A 20721-nucleotide genomic window follows, 5' to 3' on the forward strand; every position below is an offset into this window, starting at 1 on the left:
CCAAGTAAAACATCAGGGCCGCCATTTAACAGAAGGCGCTGTGAGAGCTGCAGGACTCTGGAATTTGGGAGGAAAAAGGCTCATTAACTCAACTCTTCACAAATGCGTGACCTGTTGTAGACTCAGAGGACGGATGCAGGAGCAACTAATGGCGGATTTGCCACCAGAGCATCTCAAGTCAAGTCAAGTCAAATTTATTTATATAGCGCTTTTACAATTGGTAATTGTTTCAAAGCAGCTTTACATATTAGAAGCACAGAAAAAAGAGAAGTGGTTAAAAATGAGCTGTACAAACAAGCGTGGTAATATGTAACATATACAAGATGGTGCTACATTAAGCCAATGTCGGCTGACTCCCAGGGGTGGAAAAAAACCCCTAGGAGAAAAACCCAGCGTGCTAACACTGGGAAAAAAGTCCTAGGAGGGAAAAAAACCCTTGGAAGATATAATATATGTAAATGGATATTGAGATCAAAATCTGAATTATACATTTTTATTATAGAGATTAAAAATAGATTATATATAATATATGTAAATGGATATGGAGATCAAAATCTGAATTATACATTTTTATTATAGAGATTAAAAATAGATTATATATAAATATATGTAAGCGGATACGGGGATTAAAAATCTGAATTATAGATGCAGCCAGAACTGGATCTGTAGGCCCATTGTCTCCTGGGCTACGTTGTAGTCAGGTCCAGACACAGGTTCTCCATACTCTGGATACGGCCTGGATCCAGCACCCGGAAAACCTCAGGATAAGCAGAGAGACAGATATTAGCGTAGATGCCATTCTTATTCTGATGTACAGGTATATCTAGTGTTATAGGAAATGTTCTCGGTTCCGGCCGACCTAATTATTGCAGCGTAACAATCCTTTAACGGATTTGAAAAATGTAAATGTATTGATAATGTGTTATGTGTATGCAAGAGCAAAGAGATGTGTTTTTAGTCTAGATTTAAACTGACAGAGTGTGTCTGCTTCCCGAACAATGCTAGGAAGATTGTTCCAGAGTTTAGGTGCTAAATAGGAAAAGGATCTGCCGCCTTCAGTTGATTTTGATATTCTGGGTATTATCAACTGGCCTGAATTCTGAGATCGCAATAGACGTGAAGGACTATAATGCATTAAGAGCTCACTTAGGTACTGGGGAGCTAAACCATTTAAAGCTTTATAAGTAAATAGCAAGATTTTAAAATCTATACGATGTTTAATAGGGAGCCAATGTAATGTTGACAGAACTGGGCTAATATGGTCATACTTTCTGGTTCTAGTAAGAACTCTAGCTGCCGCATTTTGGACCAACTGTAGTCTGTTTAAAAGCCGAGCAGAACAACCACCCAGTAGAGCGTTACAATAATCTAGTCTTGAGGTCATGAATGCATGAACCAACTGTTCCGCATTTGTCATTGAGAGCATATGTCGTAATTTAGATATATTTTTTAGATGGAAGAAGGCGGTTTTACAGATACTAGAAACATGACTTTCAAATGAAAGATTGGTGTCGAAGAGCACACCCAAGTTCTTAACTGAGGACTCAAGGCCTGCCCTCCCTTCACATATGTGGGGCTAGATGTCTTCGGACCATGGCACATCACTACCATATGTACAAGAGAAGTTTAGCCTGAGAGCAAGAGGTGGGCCATATTATTCTGTTGCATGAGCTCCAGGGCGGTTCACATTGAGGTGATTGCCTCAATGGACACTTCAAGCTGTATCAATGCCTTAAGGCGTTTCTTCGCCATAAGAGGACCAGCCAAACAACTACGGTCAGATTGTGGCACAAATTTCTGCAGAGAACTCGGGATGAGCGCAGACCAACCAGACACTGCTGTGCTGTGCTGAGGTACCTACACCAACAAGGATGCTCCTGGGTGTTTAACCCACCACATGCTTCGCACATGGGCGGTTCATGGGAACGCCTCATTGGAGTGGCTCGAAGGATCCTGGAGTCAATGCTTCTTGAAAATGGCACTCACCTGACCCATGAAGTCTTGTGCACACTAATGGCGGAGGTGGCAGCAATTATGAATGCAAGGCCTCTGGTTCCAGTTTCAAATGATCCAGAGGATCCATTCATTCTCACACCATCTATGTTGTTAACTCAGAAAGTCGGTACTCCACCTCCTCCAGGAGACTTTACGGACAGAGACCTCCTAACCAAGCAGTGGAGACAAGTACAAGCCTTGTCCAATATGTTCTGGCGCTGTTGGGGACAGGTGTACTTGTCAACTTTACAAGGCCGGAAGAAATGGACCAAGTCCCACCGAAATCTGCAAGAAGGAGACGTCGTCCTCCTCAAGGACAACCTAGTTGTCAGCAACAACTGGCCTATGGCGATAATCACAAAGGCTATTCCTGGAGAAGATGGGAAAGTCCATAAGGTGGAATTGAAAACCACAGATCAAGGACATTCAAAAAAGTACCTTAGACCAGTGACAGAACTTGTTTTGCTTCTGAGTAAAGAATGATGTTCATATGTGTAGTTAATTCATAACTTGTTAAGTGTAGTGACCTCACAGATACCAGGCGGGGAGTGTGTTTCCATCAAGGTAAAATGTTAAGGACTTTTATTTTGATACGATGTAGACCTGGAGTTCGGGGTTAGAGGTTATTTCCTGTATGGAAGAAAGGAAGCTGACAGTATGTGTGCACATGTAATCCACCTGTTGTTAGCACTAGAAGCAATGTCGTAAGTACACAATTCATTATGTGAATAAGTTAATGTTACAATACTGTTTAAAAAGAAAAGAACAAACATAGTTACAGTGTTTATTTACATGCAGATACAGGTATATTTCATTAGACAAGATTTGTTAAAACATTCAAACTTTTTTCCTTTGTTAAATTTTTCACTCTGTCATGTAAGATGATGTTGAAAGCCACAGTAAACAGCAAGAAATCACTCACTACAACTTTTCGTCATTTTGCATCAGAGTTAGCTGGCTGTATAGCTACAGTTGCTACACTGCAGTGAGGGCAGCATAGACATCATTAAAGTAATCATGTGACTCCAGTTTGGTTTTGCGATCTCTAACCCAGAATGAAACCTGTTCTGGAGCAGGTTATCCATGTGTCCAGATTCCCATAGCAATGAAGATCGCTTAACTTCTTGAGCCCGAGGAAAAAAAAAAAAAAAAAAAACTGTTTGCTCACACTTACCTGGATAGAAACTGAAACTGGCTTCATTCATCAGCCTTCTTTTTTATTTTTAACCCAGAAAGGTCTGTATAATTTAAAAAAGTAAATTTTTACTTCTTAAAGGGTCATGAAACCCCCCTGTTTTACCCTGGTTGTTCACACCTATGACTTGAAAAAAACTCTGTGAAAATGGGCGTGTAAAGCTCTGGAAAAGTGGGAGTGTAGAGGGGGGAGAAGAAGGGAGAGAACAACCAATGAAACAGAGACATACAACACACTCATTATACAGAATAATGAATATTAATATATGAGCATGGAGAAAATGACAAACTCCCAAGCACAAGGGAGAAATGCGAAAGAATATTTAATAGGGCTAATAATAACTACTTTGATTACATTTACGAACACTGCAGTCAAAATCAGTCTTTTAGAATAATTGTGTCGTCGTGTTCAGATAGGCTACACCACTGTATCAGTGTCCAGTTTGCACATATAATTCATTTGAAGAAGACTTGATGAAATATGTCTGCATAACTACACCGTGCTGGTTAATGTTTGGTGCAGGAGAATGTGTGAAATAAAAACTTTAAACACAGATACTTTATTCTGTATGAGCTATTTGCCACGTGGCTAGTGTTATTAAACTCAACGCGGAGCTCCGCGCTGAAACCGAGCATATCCGCGCTCCGCGTGTTTATCAATCACAATCGTATTTTTCATGTGTTCGTAATCAAACTTCAGTTCTGACCGCATCGCGAGCAAAATACAAACACACGTGCTGTGCTGAAGGAAACGTGTTTGAAGACTTGTTTGAAGGTTTGAATGCAGCTAGAGCAGGCAGAGGTGAATGAGCCGCACTTTAGTGACATTTGAATTCTCTGCTGTAATGCGATCTCACGCGAACATATTTTCCATTTGTGCCTGTAGATTACAGCAAAACAATCCACATGCACACAAACCTCTGCTCTGGTCGCGTTGCAGGAAAACACATTGTGTTGTGGCGCTGAGGAAACGAACACCAACGATATGTCTCTGAATGACAACAGACCGAGGCGAGAGAAGTGATACTTCCTCATGTATAATACCGCAATTATAATCTTATGCATACTACAGCGCAGTGATTGGATTAAAGGAGCTTTATGTCATGAATATATGTCGAGAAACAGTCTACGTCACCATGTTCGACCATGTCCATACGTACTTGGGCCGAAAATACACGATGACGTCAGATTTTGTGACGTTGCTCCGACTTAGCTTTTCAAACAGGAAGTCAGAAATCGCTCTGAAAAATGCAAAAATAATTATTTTTCACTTATGAATAACATTAATGAGTACCTTTAGTGTTTTCAATGATGTGCAGCCTATACATATCTGTTTACATCTCAAAAAAAGTGTTTTGGGGTTTCATGACACTTTAAAAATAAAACTAAAGACATGAAACCTTGTTACCAATGGCTTTTATGTGAGAAGTACATGTTGCACTTTAATGTTTATTTTGAATTTTAAAATAAAAAGTATATTTGATATTAAATATCCATACTCTTGTTACAGAATGAACATGAAGTGAATATTATCTCATAAAAGCCTACAGTCAAATGGAAGACACTATAATGTTACATCAAAATTAATATCAATAAATAATCAGATCATGTATTTTAGTAATTAAGGTATTAAATGTCAGAAATGGATTATATTTCACATGCAGCTGATGATTCACAGTATTCAGATATTTCAAATATTCATCAATTCATCAAATCTGATCTCAAATTCATTTGTCGTATTTTATTATTTGAGCAGAAAAATAGAGAAAAATCACATGAATTATGACAATGACGTTCTTCATGAATCATGTTTGTGAAAGACACTTTTCAACTGAAAGTTAATTTTGACAGTAATAATAGAGATTGATGAGACACTACAATAAAAACTGATTTCCATCAGAGTAGAGACTGAGAAAAGAACAAACACACACACACACACACACACACACACACTCATCATTACTCTCTCTCTCTCTCTCTCTCTCTCACACACACACACACACACACACACACACACACACACACAGACACACAGATCTGAATGTATATATGAGGATTTATCACATTTATTCTGACATGATATTTCAGTATTAATGTAATGAAGAGACTCTATAACATCTCACTGTCACTGATTCATCATGAGCTCAAAGCATTATGAGTAGAATCTCTCATCAGTCTGTTATGATTCATCAACACAGTTTCACTGATGATCCTAAACCAACATAAAACCCAGGATAGAGTAGTTGAGTGAATGTGGTCTGGACTGTGTGGATGAGGATCATTGTGTCTCCAGAGATGCTGTAGAAGGACAGAGTTCCTGCGCTGTGATCCACAAACACTCCTATTCTCCTGCTGATGGACTCTACAGGGAGATCAGTCTGTTTGTTATTGTGTCTGAATGAGTAACTGGAGGAAGAGCAGAACAAACTCCAGGACTGATCATTACGTCCAAACACACACACACTCCCTCCCTTCCTGCTGATGCTCTTATATGACACTGATATACACACATATAATCCACTGTACTCAATCTCCCAGTAACAGCGTCCACTCACACTCTCTCTACACAACACCTGACACATATCAAATCTGTCTGGATGATTAGGATACGGCTGAACCTCTGGGTCAGTGTAAGTAATCACTCTGTTCCTCTCAGACAGACGGAGCCATTTATTCACTGTGTTCAGATCCAGAGTGAGCTGATGGGAATCTGATGGAGATAAAACACATCACAATCAGGAATGATCAATCTGTCTGATCTTTTAATCTACACTGTAAACATGATTTGTTCTGCTTGATAAAAGTACTTAATTAGTTAAAACCACACAATTATGAACATTTTGTCCTACAGTAATTTAATTGTGTAAAATCCACTTAAATGTGTGAAACTGAAGTTCATCCATTAGTGTTGAATGAACTGAAACTGGACAGTGGATTTTTAGTTCCCAGCATGCTTTGCAATCGTCTGAATCTATTACAGAAACTTTTTATCTTAAGTTCAGATTTGACAAATTAATTTAGGATTTTTCACAAATTCATATTACAGAAGCAAATAACTTGATTCATGATTCTTATCCTATCTTACAGGATCATCAACACCCAGTAGAAAATCACATAAATAATTATAATGATCAAAATAATAATTATTTTGAGGAGCAAGTTGGTCCAAATAAAGTGGGTATTGTCAAATCTTTAATGGTGTTTTGTAAATCTCATTTAGATCTCACAGAGATTTGAGAAGCAATCATGAAAATCATTAAAAAGAGAATTTGCTTTAGCAGAGCAGAAAACGTCTCGGTTATGTATATAACCTTAGTTCCCTGAATAGGGAACGAGACACTGCATAATCGCTATGGGAACGCCTCTGCGTAATGTCGTCATGAAGCACGTATGAAATCTGAAAGCTTCTGAAAAATCTGAAGCAAGTCGCTTACGGGCATGCTGGGAGTATGGCATGGCAACGCAGCGTCTCGTTCCCTATTCAGGGAACTAAGGTTATATACATATCCGAGACGTTCCCTTTCAAGGGAACTCGTGCTGCGTAGTTGCTATGGGAACGACAATACCAACTTCGCCATATGAGCAAGTGACCGTACGTGTGAAGCCGAGGTGCACACATTACAGAAGCACCTGCACCCCTGGAGTGGAGCCGAGGTCTAGTTCATAGAACCTCATGAACATATGTGGTGATGACCATCCTGCTGCATCACAAATGTCAGATAGGGAAACCCCAGAAATAAAAGCCTTAGAGGCAGCCATACTCCTCGTCGAGTGAGCCCTAACAGCCAATGGTGAAGGCTGTCCAAGTGACTCATAAGCAAGTGAGATGGCCTCAACCACCCACTTGCTCATTCTCTGCTTGGATGCAGAGAGACCTTTCCTTGGTGCTCCAAAGCATACAAATAATTGATCACTTTTTCTCCACATGGCAGCTCTGTGGACATAAGCATCCAGTGCACAAACTGGGCACAGCAGATTAAGTTTTTCCTGGTCCGGTGATGTAAAAGGAGGCGGACAGAATGCCTGCAGCACAATAGGTCTCACAGGATTAGTGAGGACCTTAGGGATATACCCTATCCTGGGATGTAAAAATGCTTTCACATTCCCAGGCGCAAATTCTAAACACAATGGTGATACCGACAGGGCTTGAATGTCTAGAATTCTCTTGAGAGACAAAATAGTTAGAAGGAACACTGTTTTTAGTGTTAAAAACTTGTCTGACACCTCTTCGAGGGGCTCGAAGAGTGCCATAGACAGGCCCTAAAATACAACAGCCAAATCCCAAGCCGGTACTCTCGTGCGTACTGCAGGTCTGAGCCTCAAAGTGCCACGAAGGAAACAAGATATATGCGGGTGTCTCCCCAGAGATACTCCACTGAAAGGAGTGTGGTAAGCAGATAAGGCCGGCACGTAAACCTTTAGTGTGGAGGGGGATAACCCTGAAGAAAACCTTTCCTACAGGAAGTCCAGAACTGCGCTAACTGGGCAGTTGACAGGATCCCACTGGTGATTTTCACAGCAAGAAGTGAATAATTTCCACTTCAAGGCGTACAGTTTCCTCGTGGAGGGAGCTCTGGACTGGAGCATGGTCTCAACAACCTCAGTTGAGAGACCTGAATCTATGAGCTGTGCCCCCTCAGAGGCCACGCCCACAGCATCCATGACTCTGGGTGGGGGTGCAAAATCTGACCGCCCGCTTGAGAGAGAAGGTCCCTCCTGATCGGAATCTCCATTGGAGACTTGTCGAGAAGAGATACCAGGTCCGAGAACCACACTCGGGCCATCCAGAACGGGGCTATTAGTAGGGCTGGGTACCGAACTCGATACTTTTTAGGTACCGATCGAATTGCCTCGGTACTATCGAGTATCGAAAGTGTCTTGTCATTCGGTACCAAATTTCGATACCTCAGAATGAAGGCGGAGAAATGCTTTCGCTGTCTCGTTGATGAGCAAGTAACGTTGCACTACATCATTATTTATATCTAAATATATAAAACTATGCGCGCACGAGAGACCCTATGTTGAGAGGGCGAGTGAATCAACGGTTTCGTTTTCAGTTTATCTCCGAATGGACGGGTGAGAAATGGCTGTTTATGTGAGCAGCCGGTTCACTACAGATACTGTTAACAGAAAACAGAAGTGTCGCACTGCCTGCAGAAACAGCGGAACGCGCAATGTTTTTTAGACTAGTTATGGACAGGGACAACACACAGCAGCTTTACATCAGCGTTCGTCCCTCAAGTCTATGGAAACACGTGTCTATGGAAAGTTCGCCTGCACAAGCACATGCTCTGGCTCTGGCTCCAGAACGCGAACAATTCTGCTGGAAAAGGGGTATCAGCATCCTCCTGATACTGCCATACTGCGGATAATCCGCGGGTCGGGCCAAGTAATAAAAAAATAACATTCCAATTAATTGCGTGGTGGATGAGAGATGAATCATTAATGTGTTGATTTTAATAAAGACACAGAACTCTCATTTCACGGTAAGACGCAAAGCTTTATTAAACTATTTGCACTGATTTATTGTGTTAGGTAAATTCTGTTCATTTATGCTTTTTTATTCCCTGCAGTGGCTCAGGAGATGAGTCTTTGAGTGAAAAAAAAGTCAACAAATTTAAAATATAAAACCAAAGATTTTTTTGAGGTAATGTAATCTTGTTAAAGCAGATTTTATAAAATTGGTATCGAAAAAAGGTATCGTTCAGGTATCTGTATCGAAGTCAAGGTATCGGTATCGTCTCGGTATTGAACATTTTTTAACGATACCCAGCCCTAGCTATTAGTAGCAGAGGGGTCCCGTCCCGGCGTACTCTCTCCAGAACTCCCCGGAGAAGCGCAATCGGTGGAAATGCGTACAGCGGTAGCCTCGGCCACGGCTGTACCATAGCATCCAGCCCAAGAGGTGCTGGGCTTGACATTGAGAACCACAGTGGACAGTGAGTCGTTACTCGAGACGCAAACAGATCCTCTTGGGCTTCGCCATAGTTCTCCCATAATAACTTCACCACCTCGGAGTGAAGTTTTCATTCCCCGGGCCTTGGCCCCTGCCTCGACAGGATGTCTGCTCCCACATTCAGGTACCCCGGGATGTAAACTGCTCTGAGGGAGAGTAGTTTTCCTTGGGACCACAGGAGGATCTGATTCGCCAGTTTGTAAAGTGGTCGTGATCTCAGACCCCCCTGATGATTTATTTATGAGATCACCGCTGTGTTGTCTGATCGAACTAACACATGCTGATCCCTGAGGTCTGGGAGGAAATATTTCAGAGCCAGAAATACCGCCATCATCTCCAGGCAATTTATGTGCCATGAGAGATGATGGTCCTGCAACAGACCCTGAGTCAATCGACCTCTCATGATCGCCCCCCAGCCCGTGAGGGATGCATCTGTCATTAGCATGACACGACAACTGATGACCCCTAGCACAGGTCCTTGGGACAGAAACCAAGGTTGCTTCCATATGTTTAGAGCACATAAGCATCGCCGCGTGACTCTGATCATACGAAAAAGATTCCCCCTCGGTGAGAACCCCTTGGTTTTGAGCCACCACTGCAGTGATCTCCTGTTCAGCAGGCCAAAAGGAATCACGTTGGACGCTGCTGCCATAAGACCTAACAGTCTCTGAAACTGTTTGACAGTAAGTGACTGGCCTAGCTTTATGTCTGAGACAGTCGATTTGATCAGTCAATTAGTCAATTGATGTTATGCGCACCGGAGATAGACGGGCCCGCATAATCATCGTTCTCTGGTTCTCTGAGCTGGAGAAAGCACACTTTTCTTCGCGTTCAGTCTCAACCCCAACCTTCTCATGTGAGCTAGAACAACATCTCGATGTTGAACCGCTATCTGCTCTAATTGAGCCAGAATCAACCAATCGTCTATGTAGTTGAGTATGTGGATGCCCGGCATACGCAAGGGTACCAGAGCCGCATCTACACATTTGGTGAAGGTTCGAGGTGACAGTGCTAGGCCGAATGGAAGAACCCTGTATTGGTAAGCTTCACCCCCAAAAGCAAACCTCAGGAACTTCCTGTGTTGCGGAAGGATTGATACATGAAAGTATGCTTCCTTTAGATCTATCGTGACAAACCAGTCCTCGGACCTGATTTGTGACATGATGTGTTTGACTGTCAGCATTTTGAACTTTAGTTTTGCTACTGCTTTGTTCAGCTGATGAAGATCTAAATTCGGATGCAACCCACCGTTTTTCTTTGGCACAATGAAATAGCGGCTGTAAAACCCTGACTCCCTGCTGGGAGGAGGAACCCTTTCTATAGCCTCCTTTTGCAAGAGAGTCTCTACTTCTTGTGCCATTACCAGAGCCTGCTCGGGTCCCACCAATGTGGGTAGGACCCCATTGAACTGGGGTGGGCGTGTTCGAAACTGAATCGCATACCCCTTTTGTATCGTGTGCAAAAAGTCGTGTAGACTTTTCCACTCTGACAAAAAATCTACTAAGGGAACCAGCCTCTCGAGGCTGGTCTCTGGTGTAATATGGGCAGCCAGTACAGTGCCCTGAAGCGGAGCCCCAGCAGGGAACAACTGAACTGACTGCAGAGAAAGCGCGCCACCCTCGGGTGACACGCGAGACACTACTGCGCCCCGGTCTGCTGGTAGGGTTAGCAGAGTATCTCTCTGAGGGCACCGAAGATTCATGGGCACCGATGGAAGAGGTGAACACCGTTTGTCTCCGGAGGGGACCACCCTCAGAATCCTGACGCCAAGGGTTATCCCTCTTAACGGCAATGACAGCCCTCAGATCCGTCTTGCCTCTAGAGGACTTCAGCTGAGAGCATCGCTCCGCCTCCCAACTCCTCAGAGGTGGAGCACGGGTAGCAACGCTCTGCTTCTGGTGTTGTGAGGAGCTGGTACTCGGCTTCGGCTGCTCCTGCCCAGCAGCCGAAGGGACTTGGGTACGACGAGAAAGAAACTGCTGCATAGCAGCAGCCTGCTTCCTCGTCTCCTAAAACCTTCTGAACAAGCCAGAAGGATTTAGTGGGGCATCCAACAAAAAGGTCTTGTTTTTGTCCTTAATGTCAGACAGATTCAGCCACAAATGACGCTCCGTGGCCACCAGGGCTGCCATAGAACGGCCGATGGATTTGGCCATCTCCTTGGTGGCACGGAGGGCTAAATCTGCTGACTGGCAGAGCTCGTGGATGAAATCCGCCCCCACTTCATCACTATCACCCAAGTCCTTCAGCAGGTCGGCTTGGTATGCTTGGATGATTGCCATAGTGTGCAAGCATGCTGCCGCCTGACCTGCTGCCGAGTACGCTTTGCCCACTAGCGCTGAGGTTGTTTTCAGTGGCTTAGTGGGCAACGTCGGGGCTTTAAGAGACGATGCTGCCTGCCTTCCGCTCTTCCGCTCTTGGCATCGCTCCATACCCGTGTTTTCTTAAACCAACCACGTTACTGTAAGTGGAGGTTTGAGGGGTGAAAACACGGGATGATACCGGTCTCTTCCACGATCTCGACACCTCAGTGTGGAGATCGGGAAAAAACGGCAGTGCCCTAAGTGGAGGTTGAGCAGATCTCGATGGCAGAGATAAGGCTAGGCCTGACTCTAACCCCGCTGCTACATCCATCTGCAAACCCCAGGACATAAGGCGCCGCCCTGCCTCAGCAGAAGCGGGACCCGAGCCCTGGGGAACGCAAACCGAGCCACTCTTCTCGAAGAGAGCTCGGCGGGAGCGCAGTGTATGCAGTGGAAACTGCTCACAATGCATGCAGGCAGCCCCCTCGAGAGCTGCCTGGGCATGCTGCACTCCCAAACAAACAACACAAAGGTCTTGAGTATCCCCGTCCATACTGAAACGAGGGCAAGGATGAACACACTTCCTAAACTGCTGCTGTTTGCTCGCCATAATATAAACCAATCGTGGTAGACAGACAACAATAAATAAGACAGACAAGATCACACGTAGCGCTTGCTGAAGACACAGAAGCTGAATGTGAGTGTGTTTGGGCCGGCTTTATGGTTCCTGGTCAGTGACGTCACCCGCCTATGACGTACCGTCTCCTGATTAGACAGATTTCATATGTGCTTCATGACAACATCACGCAGAGGCATTCCCATAGCGACTACGCTGCGTGAGTTCCCTTGAAAGGGAACAGTGTCTTCAACATGTACATGTAAACAACATGAACAGCTACAGTGATTGAGTGTGTGTGTGTGTGTGTGTGTGTGTGTGTGGACTTACATTTGCGTACTCCTGCTGTAATCCTGATCTTTCCTCCATGATCCACACTAGAAAACACACACAGTGTCACATTTACACACAGACACAAGCTTTTTAGATTTCTGAGGTGATTTCTGAATTTTCCATTAAAATTCATCTAAATGGTAGTGAATATATGAGGTGGAATTAGGTGGAAATGTCCTAACAGTAGGAAAACAGAAGCGTATACTTTGCACAACCCTTGTTGTGTTTTTTACATTTACACGTCAACTGTTGTTTCCTTTCTAACGGAACTTCAACTCTGCGTTCAAACACACTGGGTAAACGTCACTCGTGAACCGGTGTCTGAAAGCCAAGAATTAAACCACTCCAATACATTTGGCTGGCGACAGCCTATGACGTCATCATAGCACGACCTGGAAGTATAAAAGAAGCGCCTAGAGAATCAGTCAGTATCTTTTCGTCTTTCGGGACTGTTCTGTCTGCGGAGCTGCTGGTGTTTGTGGGATGCGCTTCTGGCAGGCTGCGGCTGCTGTGAGAGCGCGTTAAGAAAGGGGCCACACGCGGACGGCTCAAAGAGCGGTTTATTTCTGTCCATAAGCTCTGCAGCTTAGCTCTTTCTGATCTACATGTTTGAGATCAGAAGGGCAAGGAAAAACCCCTAGCCATTCAGATTTGTATCTGAGCCCAGACAGACGGGAGGAGGAAGAAGCGAGAGTGAGATGGGTGATCGACTGTAAACACTGCTACATTTGTAATCTCCTCTTCTTTTTCCACCTCCTATATATATATATATATATATATATATATATATATATATATATATATACTGTATATTAGAGCCCTGCAACAGGCCAAAAATTCCAGCCCTAACCTGGCCTGTGGTGTTCAAGCCCTACACTTTAAAAAAAAAAATCTGTAATTTTACAGAATTTTACTGTTTTATTTTACAGATTTTCTGTATTTTGAATATTCTGTAAAATCACAGAAATATAATGTAAATTTACATATCCGCTGTGAACTAATGTGGAAAAACATGTAACTGTGAAATAACATAAAATCTCAATTTTTTTATTGGACTTAATCACTACTCTGACCCTTCCACTTGTCAAAGTATTTCCCATGCTCCCTTTGAGCCCTTGCAATCAGCAGACTTAAAGATTCTGTCTCTGAAGACTTTGCTGCTGATTGCATTGGCCTTCATCAAGAGGGTAGGGGACCTGCAGTCATTTTCGGTCGATGAATCGTGCCTAGAGTTTGGGCCGGGTGACAGCCATGTGGTACTGAGACCCCGGCCTGGCTATGTGCCCAAGATTCCTACCACTCCCTTCAGGGATCAGGTAGTGAGCCTGCAAGCGCTGCCCTAGGAGGAGGCAGACCCAGCCCTGGCTTTGCTCTGTCCAGTTCGTGCTTTGCGACTGTACACAGACAGAACTCGAAGCTTCAGGACCTCAGACCAGCTCTATGTCTGTTACGGAGAGAGAGAGCGCATGTCTCGAGGCCTGCCGCTGCTCTGAGTGAGTGACAGGGGGCGTGTCTGTGTTCAGCTGTGGTGTGCGTGAACGCGCTGTCGGAGAGAAGAGAGAGAAAGCGCTGCCGGTGTATGGATATAATGTAGAAAGTGATATTGAACTGCTTAACATATTTTAATAGAGAGATATGAAAGAGATAGAGATTATATTTTGAGAGCACTGTTAAGAAAACCTCAAACCTGAAAGATTCAGGGCTTTTGGGAAAACATTCTGGGCTCCAGCCCCCTTAGCCCACCCCTAGCGCCACCCCTACATATACACACCCCACTTCCTTAGCGTGTGATGGCGTATGTTGTACTCCTCTTGCTTTAAAGAGTAAAAAGGTTATTTTACCTAGTGCACTGCTCGTTCGATTGTGTTGTGACTGTTATGTGGGCACTCACAGTTACTAAAGTCATGTGGTCGTTCTTGCTCCCAGCAAGTTAGATTTCAGGTGTGCAGCCTTGGAATACTACTATGTGATTGAGTATTCTGGTGTGATATTTAGTTTTTCATGCAGAACTTTAGTCATGTTGTAGGCCCTTTTCCGGCCTCCATGATTATGTGCCTACAGTATGGCCTATCTGTTAGGTGAGCTTCGTACTCCCCTTTTTGGGTTGTTTGTGTAATTGTGCTTAGCTCTCTAAGCTGATCATTGGTTGAAGACTTCTATTAAGTCTCCCATTGAGATCAGCCCCAGGCTGGTTTGTGCTCCCCTGTATCAGGGTTCCCTAGTGAACAGCCTCCTCAGTGCAAATATTAGGCGCTGAGTAGATCCTAGAAATGAGCGATTTATACTCCCCTCAATACAAGGGTTTATAGCACTCAGCTGAGTTCTGCTCTCCAGGATGCCCGTCTCTATGCGTGGGTTTGAGTTGCTTACTGCCCTTCTCACAGTCGCTCTTATCACAGCTCTCTTCTCTGAAGAATGCGTTATTGAGATTCTGTATTCAGACAGGGTTGTGTAAGGCTTGATTTTCCTGCTAAACGAAAACTGAGATCGAGCATCCTGCAATAAAGCGTATCTGGAGAGAAGATCTTAAAAGAATAGCATAGGACAACGCCTTGCCCCCACACATCTACAGTATGCAACCCCCCCACACACACACACAAACTCTCCTTCCCCCTGCCTCAAGTCACTGAAAGTTTATATTCCATGTATAATGTAACTTGTATATATATTGTTTTTCCCTTTCATGTTTGGTATCATTTAAATTGTCTCAGTGCGATAGGTAAAATGGTCTCAATTTCACAGCAGTCAATGGTATTTCGAAGAAGATTGAAAACTTAGGAAAATTCTGTCCTCTTTTGAGATTTGGTGCCTTTTGTGAAAACCCATTCCTCTCTCCCCCAAAACAGGTGTTGGTGTAGTAAATATTTACAACCCTTTTGTTCTGGTCTGGTATAAAAGGTAAAGAGCAAAGCAGTCAGGGGGGACCTTCTGTAACCAGAACCCCCATACAGTGGAGGGTTCTGAGGACATTCACCCATCACTGTGTATATATGCATTTCTTTGAGGAATCGATGTTATGCATTTATCATTTCTGAATTGGCTTTAATTGGTTATGTGTGTAATTGACACGATACACTGTTACCTGACAAATAAAATGTTATATTTGATTTGCTCTGGATTCTCCTGATATCATTATTACCAGTAAATTATGGGAGGCTAATGCTACCGTAAATCTGTGTCCAGGGTAAAACAAACTGAAGGCGCATGAATGAAGGAGCAGTAGGCACTTCATCTGAAGACCTTTTGATTTCTGTTTACCGCTGATTTAGCAAGTTGTATGGAAGTGGCTAAATTAAAATACACTTTTGTTCGAGTGAGCAGTAGGCAACCGACTAAAGGTATTAGCCAACTTTTTACACCCTCTGACGAAGATCAGACTGGCGAGTTTATGTCCGTGAGTTTACCGCGAAATCCCGGGGCGAGTATCTCTGTGCGGCATCGGGTCCCTAATGACTGAACAATTGAAATATGGAATATCCAGAATCATCAAATATCTAAATTAATGCATAACTAATGATGAATTTCTAATTGGAAACACAACCTAAGTGTAAGAATCATTTGAAATTGGAGTCAGATTACGCAAGTGAAATTAAGTGAACTTAATAGAGACGCTGAAAAGGCATACACGCGTTAACCTTCGCCCGGGGGCGTCGGAGTCCGTTTTTGGGCCGATGCAGGGTTCCTTACAGTTGGCCAAGACTAAGTTTGTCCTTCGTCAGACCAGGTCGGCCTCCCTGGTGGCAATGAGGGCGACTTCGTTCCCCTCTAGTGACTGGCCGGGGCTCCTTTCAGTTCCCTGGCCACATTTCCTTTAAGGAACCACTTTTCCTTGGAAATGTTGGTCCCAGAAGCTCTGATCAGCCTTGGTAGGCTTTCTGTGGAAGGCCTCTTTGAGCTCAGCTTGGGCTGTTGGCCATAGGGAATACTGTCACTGACAGCCTTGCGTGAAAAGAGGGTGAGTTGCTTCTGGCGTTTCTTTCGAAATTGCTGGACATTTGTCTAGCCATCTTGGCATGCACTCTCCTTCAGCATGACGGCGTGGGTATTTCGCTCCCCAATGCGTTTGAACGCAGAGTTGAAGTTCCCTTTGAAAGGGAACGTCTCAGGTTACGTATCTCAGGGAACGAGACTCTGTGTTGCCATGCCATGCCATGCTTCGGGCTGCCTGCTGAACAGTTCTTTAAGACGATAAGGTACTGATTAATTATCTAGGCGCTCCCTTTATACTTCCGGGTCATGTTATGATGACGTCATAGGCTGTCGCCGGCCAAAGGTATTGGAGTGGTTTGATTCTTGGCTTTCAGACACCGGTTCACGAGTGACGTTCCCCCAGTGCGTTTGAATGCAGAATCTTGTTCCCTGTTCTCAGGGAACTATGGTTACACACGTAACCTGAGACGTTTTCTTCTCACTTTAGATGCTGGAACAATAAACATCCAGGACAGCATCCAAATGGAAACTTCTAATAAATCATGGCTCTGTAAAGCAAGAGACTGTGATGATGGTAAGAGGGGAAGATCCAGAAGTTCAGAGATCATGTAGAGATCTACTGATGTATTCCAGAGGATTGATTTATGGTCTAAATAATGTTTTGATGCAGTCAGAATTGGTCACTGTTTTGTTTTATAAAACATTTAATTATATTCTACCGTTCAATAGTTCCGAATTAATAAGATTGTTGTATTGAAAAAAATGTATACAGTAAGGATGCATTAAATTGACCAAAAATTCTGTTCATGTAAATAATGTGTTTGGATAGTACTTGAGACGTGTGTTAATTTCTATAATTATTCTCTTTCTATTGTAGTCCAAAACACTCATACACAAACCCATATATATATATATATATATATATATAAACCCTATATATTCCTGTGTATATATGCACAATGTGTTGTGTACAGCCTGAATGAAAATTAGCATTGTGTTAAAAACAAATAAACCTCTATTAGATGAAGCTGATTGGATACTGTGTTTTGACCAACACCCCTTGAGGAGAGCTAGAAATCAGTGAAATCAGTCACTTTTTTCAGTCATACTAAATAAGTTGGGAAACTATTTTACTGAAGAAGTCGCAAGGCAGCGCTGACAACAACTTTCTGTGCACGAGCAGATTCTCATGATTAAAATGAGCCCATGATCAACAATCTATTGCGTTGATCACAAGATACAGTATTACTCACAGAATGATGTAACATACTTGGCTAAATACATCTTTCCGGGATGCAACGTGTATCCAATGTTCCCGGAACCATCCATGCTCATTTTCCAATGTGGAATAACACAAATTAGGTATCATTTTGAAGCTTAGAAACTCATTTTTTTAATGCATCTAACCATTTTGATAAACTCCTAACGAGTGCTGAGAAGTACCCATAGACTGTAAAAGACATATGGACGTAATGTCCTTGACATCACCCGTTGATTTCTGAAGAGCATTTTTGAAGCGAAAATGAGGCTGCTGCCATCTTAGCAGTGCATCACATTTCTTCTGAATGATCTGCTCTCCATCATCGTTCTTCAAGAAATTATGCAACCTGAGCAGTGTTTATGTTGTAAAACTGTATATGATCGTATATATCTAACAAAGAAATGAGCCCAAGTCCAAAGTATAATTTTTTAAAATGCAGCAGTTTTAGTTATAATATCCAAGCAGTGCTGTCAGAGTTTTTTTATCCTCCTGTCATTGTAGTAAATCTCACCAACAAAACTTTTAGCCAACAATGTGTGTTCTGTTTATCTACACAAATGCACATCTGTCTCAACCATTAATGCAGCAAGCCATATTATTTTATAATTGTATATATCATTATTTTATAATTGTATATATTATTATGGTAACACTATAATAAGTCATTTACAAATGCATTATAAATCATTAATAATGCAGTTATAACTGCATCAATAAAAAGGCGACTTCTGTCTTACCCATGATACTCTACAAAAAGGTCATGATGCCTAACCACAGCAGTGTATAAAAACAAATTTATTGTTTGAACCATTTATTAATAAGTTATAAACATTAACAACCTGTGAAAGTGAACCTTAATGTAAAGTGGAAACCTGATAACCATTTATTAATGAGTTATAAACATTAATAACCTGTGAAAGTGAACCTTAATGTAAAGTGAACACATGTGAACCATTTATTAATGAGTTATAAACATTAATAACCTGTGAAAGTGAACCTTAATGCAAAGTGAACACATGTGAACCATTTATTAATGAGTTATAAACATTAATAACCTGTGAAAGTGAACCTTAATGTAAAGTGAACACATGTGAACCATTTATCAATGAGTTATAAACATTAACAACCTGTGAAAATGAACCTAAATGTAAAGTGGAAACCCATGAACCATTTATTAATAAGTTTCAAAAATTAATAACCTGTGAAAGTGAATCTTAATGTAAAGTGAACACATGTAAATCATGTATTTATTAATTATTAATGTACACAGAAGATAGTATTTTTTCAGATGAAATATTTTATTTTTGATTCATGTATTAGAAAACACCACTTTAAACTTAAAACAAAAAAAGTTTAAACTTTTTTTTTACAGCACAAAATTACAGAGACTCATAAAAAGTGGCTTATGCAAGTAAACTCAAATTAAAACATTCAGAGAAACAATCAAGTATTCCAAAAAAGATAATAAGCATCACACCTATAAGCTAAACATATTTGATACAAGCTGAATAAGGCACCTAAATATGTATTATTTTATTTAACAGTTGTGTAAATCATTAAATCAATGACCGAATGCACCGTTACAGAACATTAGCATATTGATATGCATTCAATAATTATTTTTGATATCATGATAAAGGCCACTGTAACATGAGTATTTGGCTTTGGTCATCCACACTTACAGTACCTGCACAAACTAACACAGCAATTACTCATATAATATAAACACTAGAAAAAACGTAGTCTGCGATTTCACCTCAGTTAGCTTACCCATCAAATCAGTAAACACAAATTTTCACTTAAAGCATGTTGGAACAGTACTGTGTGATTTCTTCTCGTGAAAAGTGGCAAGGCTTTATTGGATGCTCACTAGCGCCAACTCCTGTCACATGCCAGAATTAAAACGAAACTCGAAACTCCGCCTACAGGTTCCTTCAGTGAATCACACTGTCGTAAATACTCCAAGCACAGCTCTGGACTACAACGACTACAACGCTCACCAGCGCAGTAGTTTTACAAATTTACAAATGTAATTTTCGAAATTGTCTTATAAAGTGAGGTCGCTATGTGTATATTGAATTACCGTAAAGCATTTTGTCACTTTCGCGTGAATGTGAACATGAGGCGAGATCATGTTGGGTCGGCGTAGCTCAACTTGCAAGTGCTGTTTTCTGGCGTAGACGTGCCAGAGGGGGTTAGTGCTCACCTCAAACACACCACTACAAGTCAATTAACCATCGTAAGGACTTAGAAAACTATTTATGAAGGTAAAAAAGTTACTTAGTTCTGCTTTAACACGCATAGTGATGAGAACCTGAAAGAGCATAATAAAGTATATAGCCTACTACTACTACTTATAATAATAATAATAATAATAATAATAATAAAAAGAAGAAGAAGAAGTAGAATACATTGCTTATTATACATTATTGTCACATTTGGTTGTAAAAAGCATTGAGGAAGCAGGATTTAGATGCAGCATTTTTTTATTATTATTATTATGAAGATAACTATAGTTATAGAAAACTAAACGTGACAATAATATATTAGGCTATACTTTATATACTCTGTCAGGTCACATCACTCTTTCAGTGTTACATCACTAAGCATGCGTGTTCTGGCGTGTGACAGGAGTTGCCGCTAGTGAGCATCCAATAGTGCCTTGTCTCTTTCATGAGAAGAAGTCGCAGTTACCAGTACTGTTCCGACATGCTCTGAAGTGAAATTTGAAGTGACATTGCAGACTATGTTTTTCAAGTTTTTATATTATAATCGCTGTGTTAATTTGTATAATATATGTGTAATCGCTGTGTTAGCTTGTAGTTATTTTAAACAAATAACCGCTCCGTCGCTCCCGCTTCTGTCACGCGCAGGTTCGTTGTTCTTATGGCCAAATACTAAAGTTATAGTATCCTTTATCATGATATCAAGAATAATTATGAATTGCTTATTAATATTTCAACAATAAAATATGTCACATGGGAAAAAAAATTATCTTCTGTGTCTGCTTTAATAAATGACATGATTCACGTGTGTTCACTTTACATTAAGGTTCACTTTCACAGGTTATTAATGTTTAACTCATTAATAAATGATTAATGTGTTCACTTTACATTAAGGTTCACTTTCACAG

The 20721-nt window shown here is 41.7% G+C and overlaps 1 protein-coding gene across 2 annotated transcripts in view; it reads right to left on the reverse strand.

Moving 5' to 3' along the window:
* Nucleotides 1-5227: 5227 nt before the first annotated feature.
* The window catches only part of LOC125250598 (NLR family CARD domain-containing protein 3-like), a 50493-nt gene continuing 34999 nt past the window's right edge, over nt 5228-20721 (reverse strand). For both annotated transcript variants that reach the window (XM_048163259.1, XM_048163260.1), the window contains 2 exons: nt 12395-12441; nt 5228-5899 (listed from right to left, as the gene is read on the reverse strand). In XM_048163259.1, coding sequence (XP_048019216.1) covers nt 5379-5899; nt 12395-12441 — 568 coding nt within the window. In that variant the 3' untranslated portion in view covers nt 5228-5378. The remainder of the gene's footprint in view (nt 5900-12394; nt 12442-20721) is intronic.

This window comes from Megalobrama amblycephala, linkage group LG17 (genome assembly GCF_018812025.1).
Source record: "Megalobrama amblycephala isolate DHTTF-2021 linkage group LG17, ASM1881202v1, whole genome shotgun sequence".
Classification (NCBI taxonomy): Eukaryota; Metazoa; Chordata; class Actinopteri; order Cypriniformes; family Xenocyprididae; genus Megalobrama; species Megalobrama amblycephala.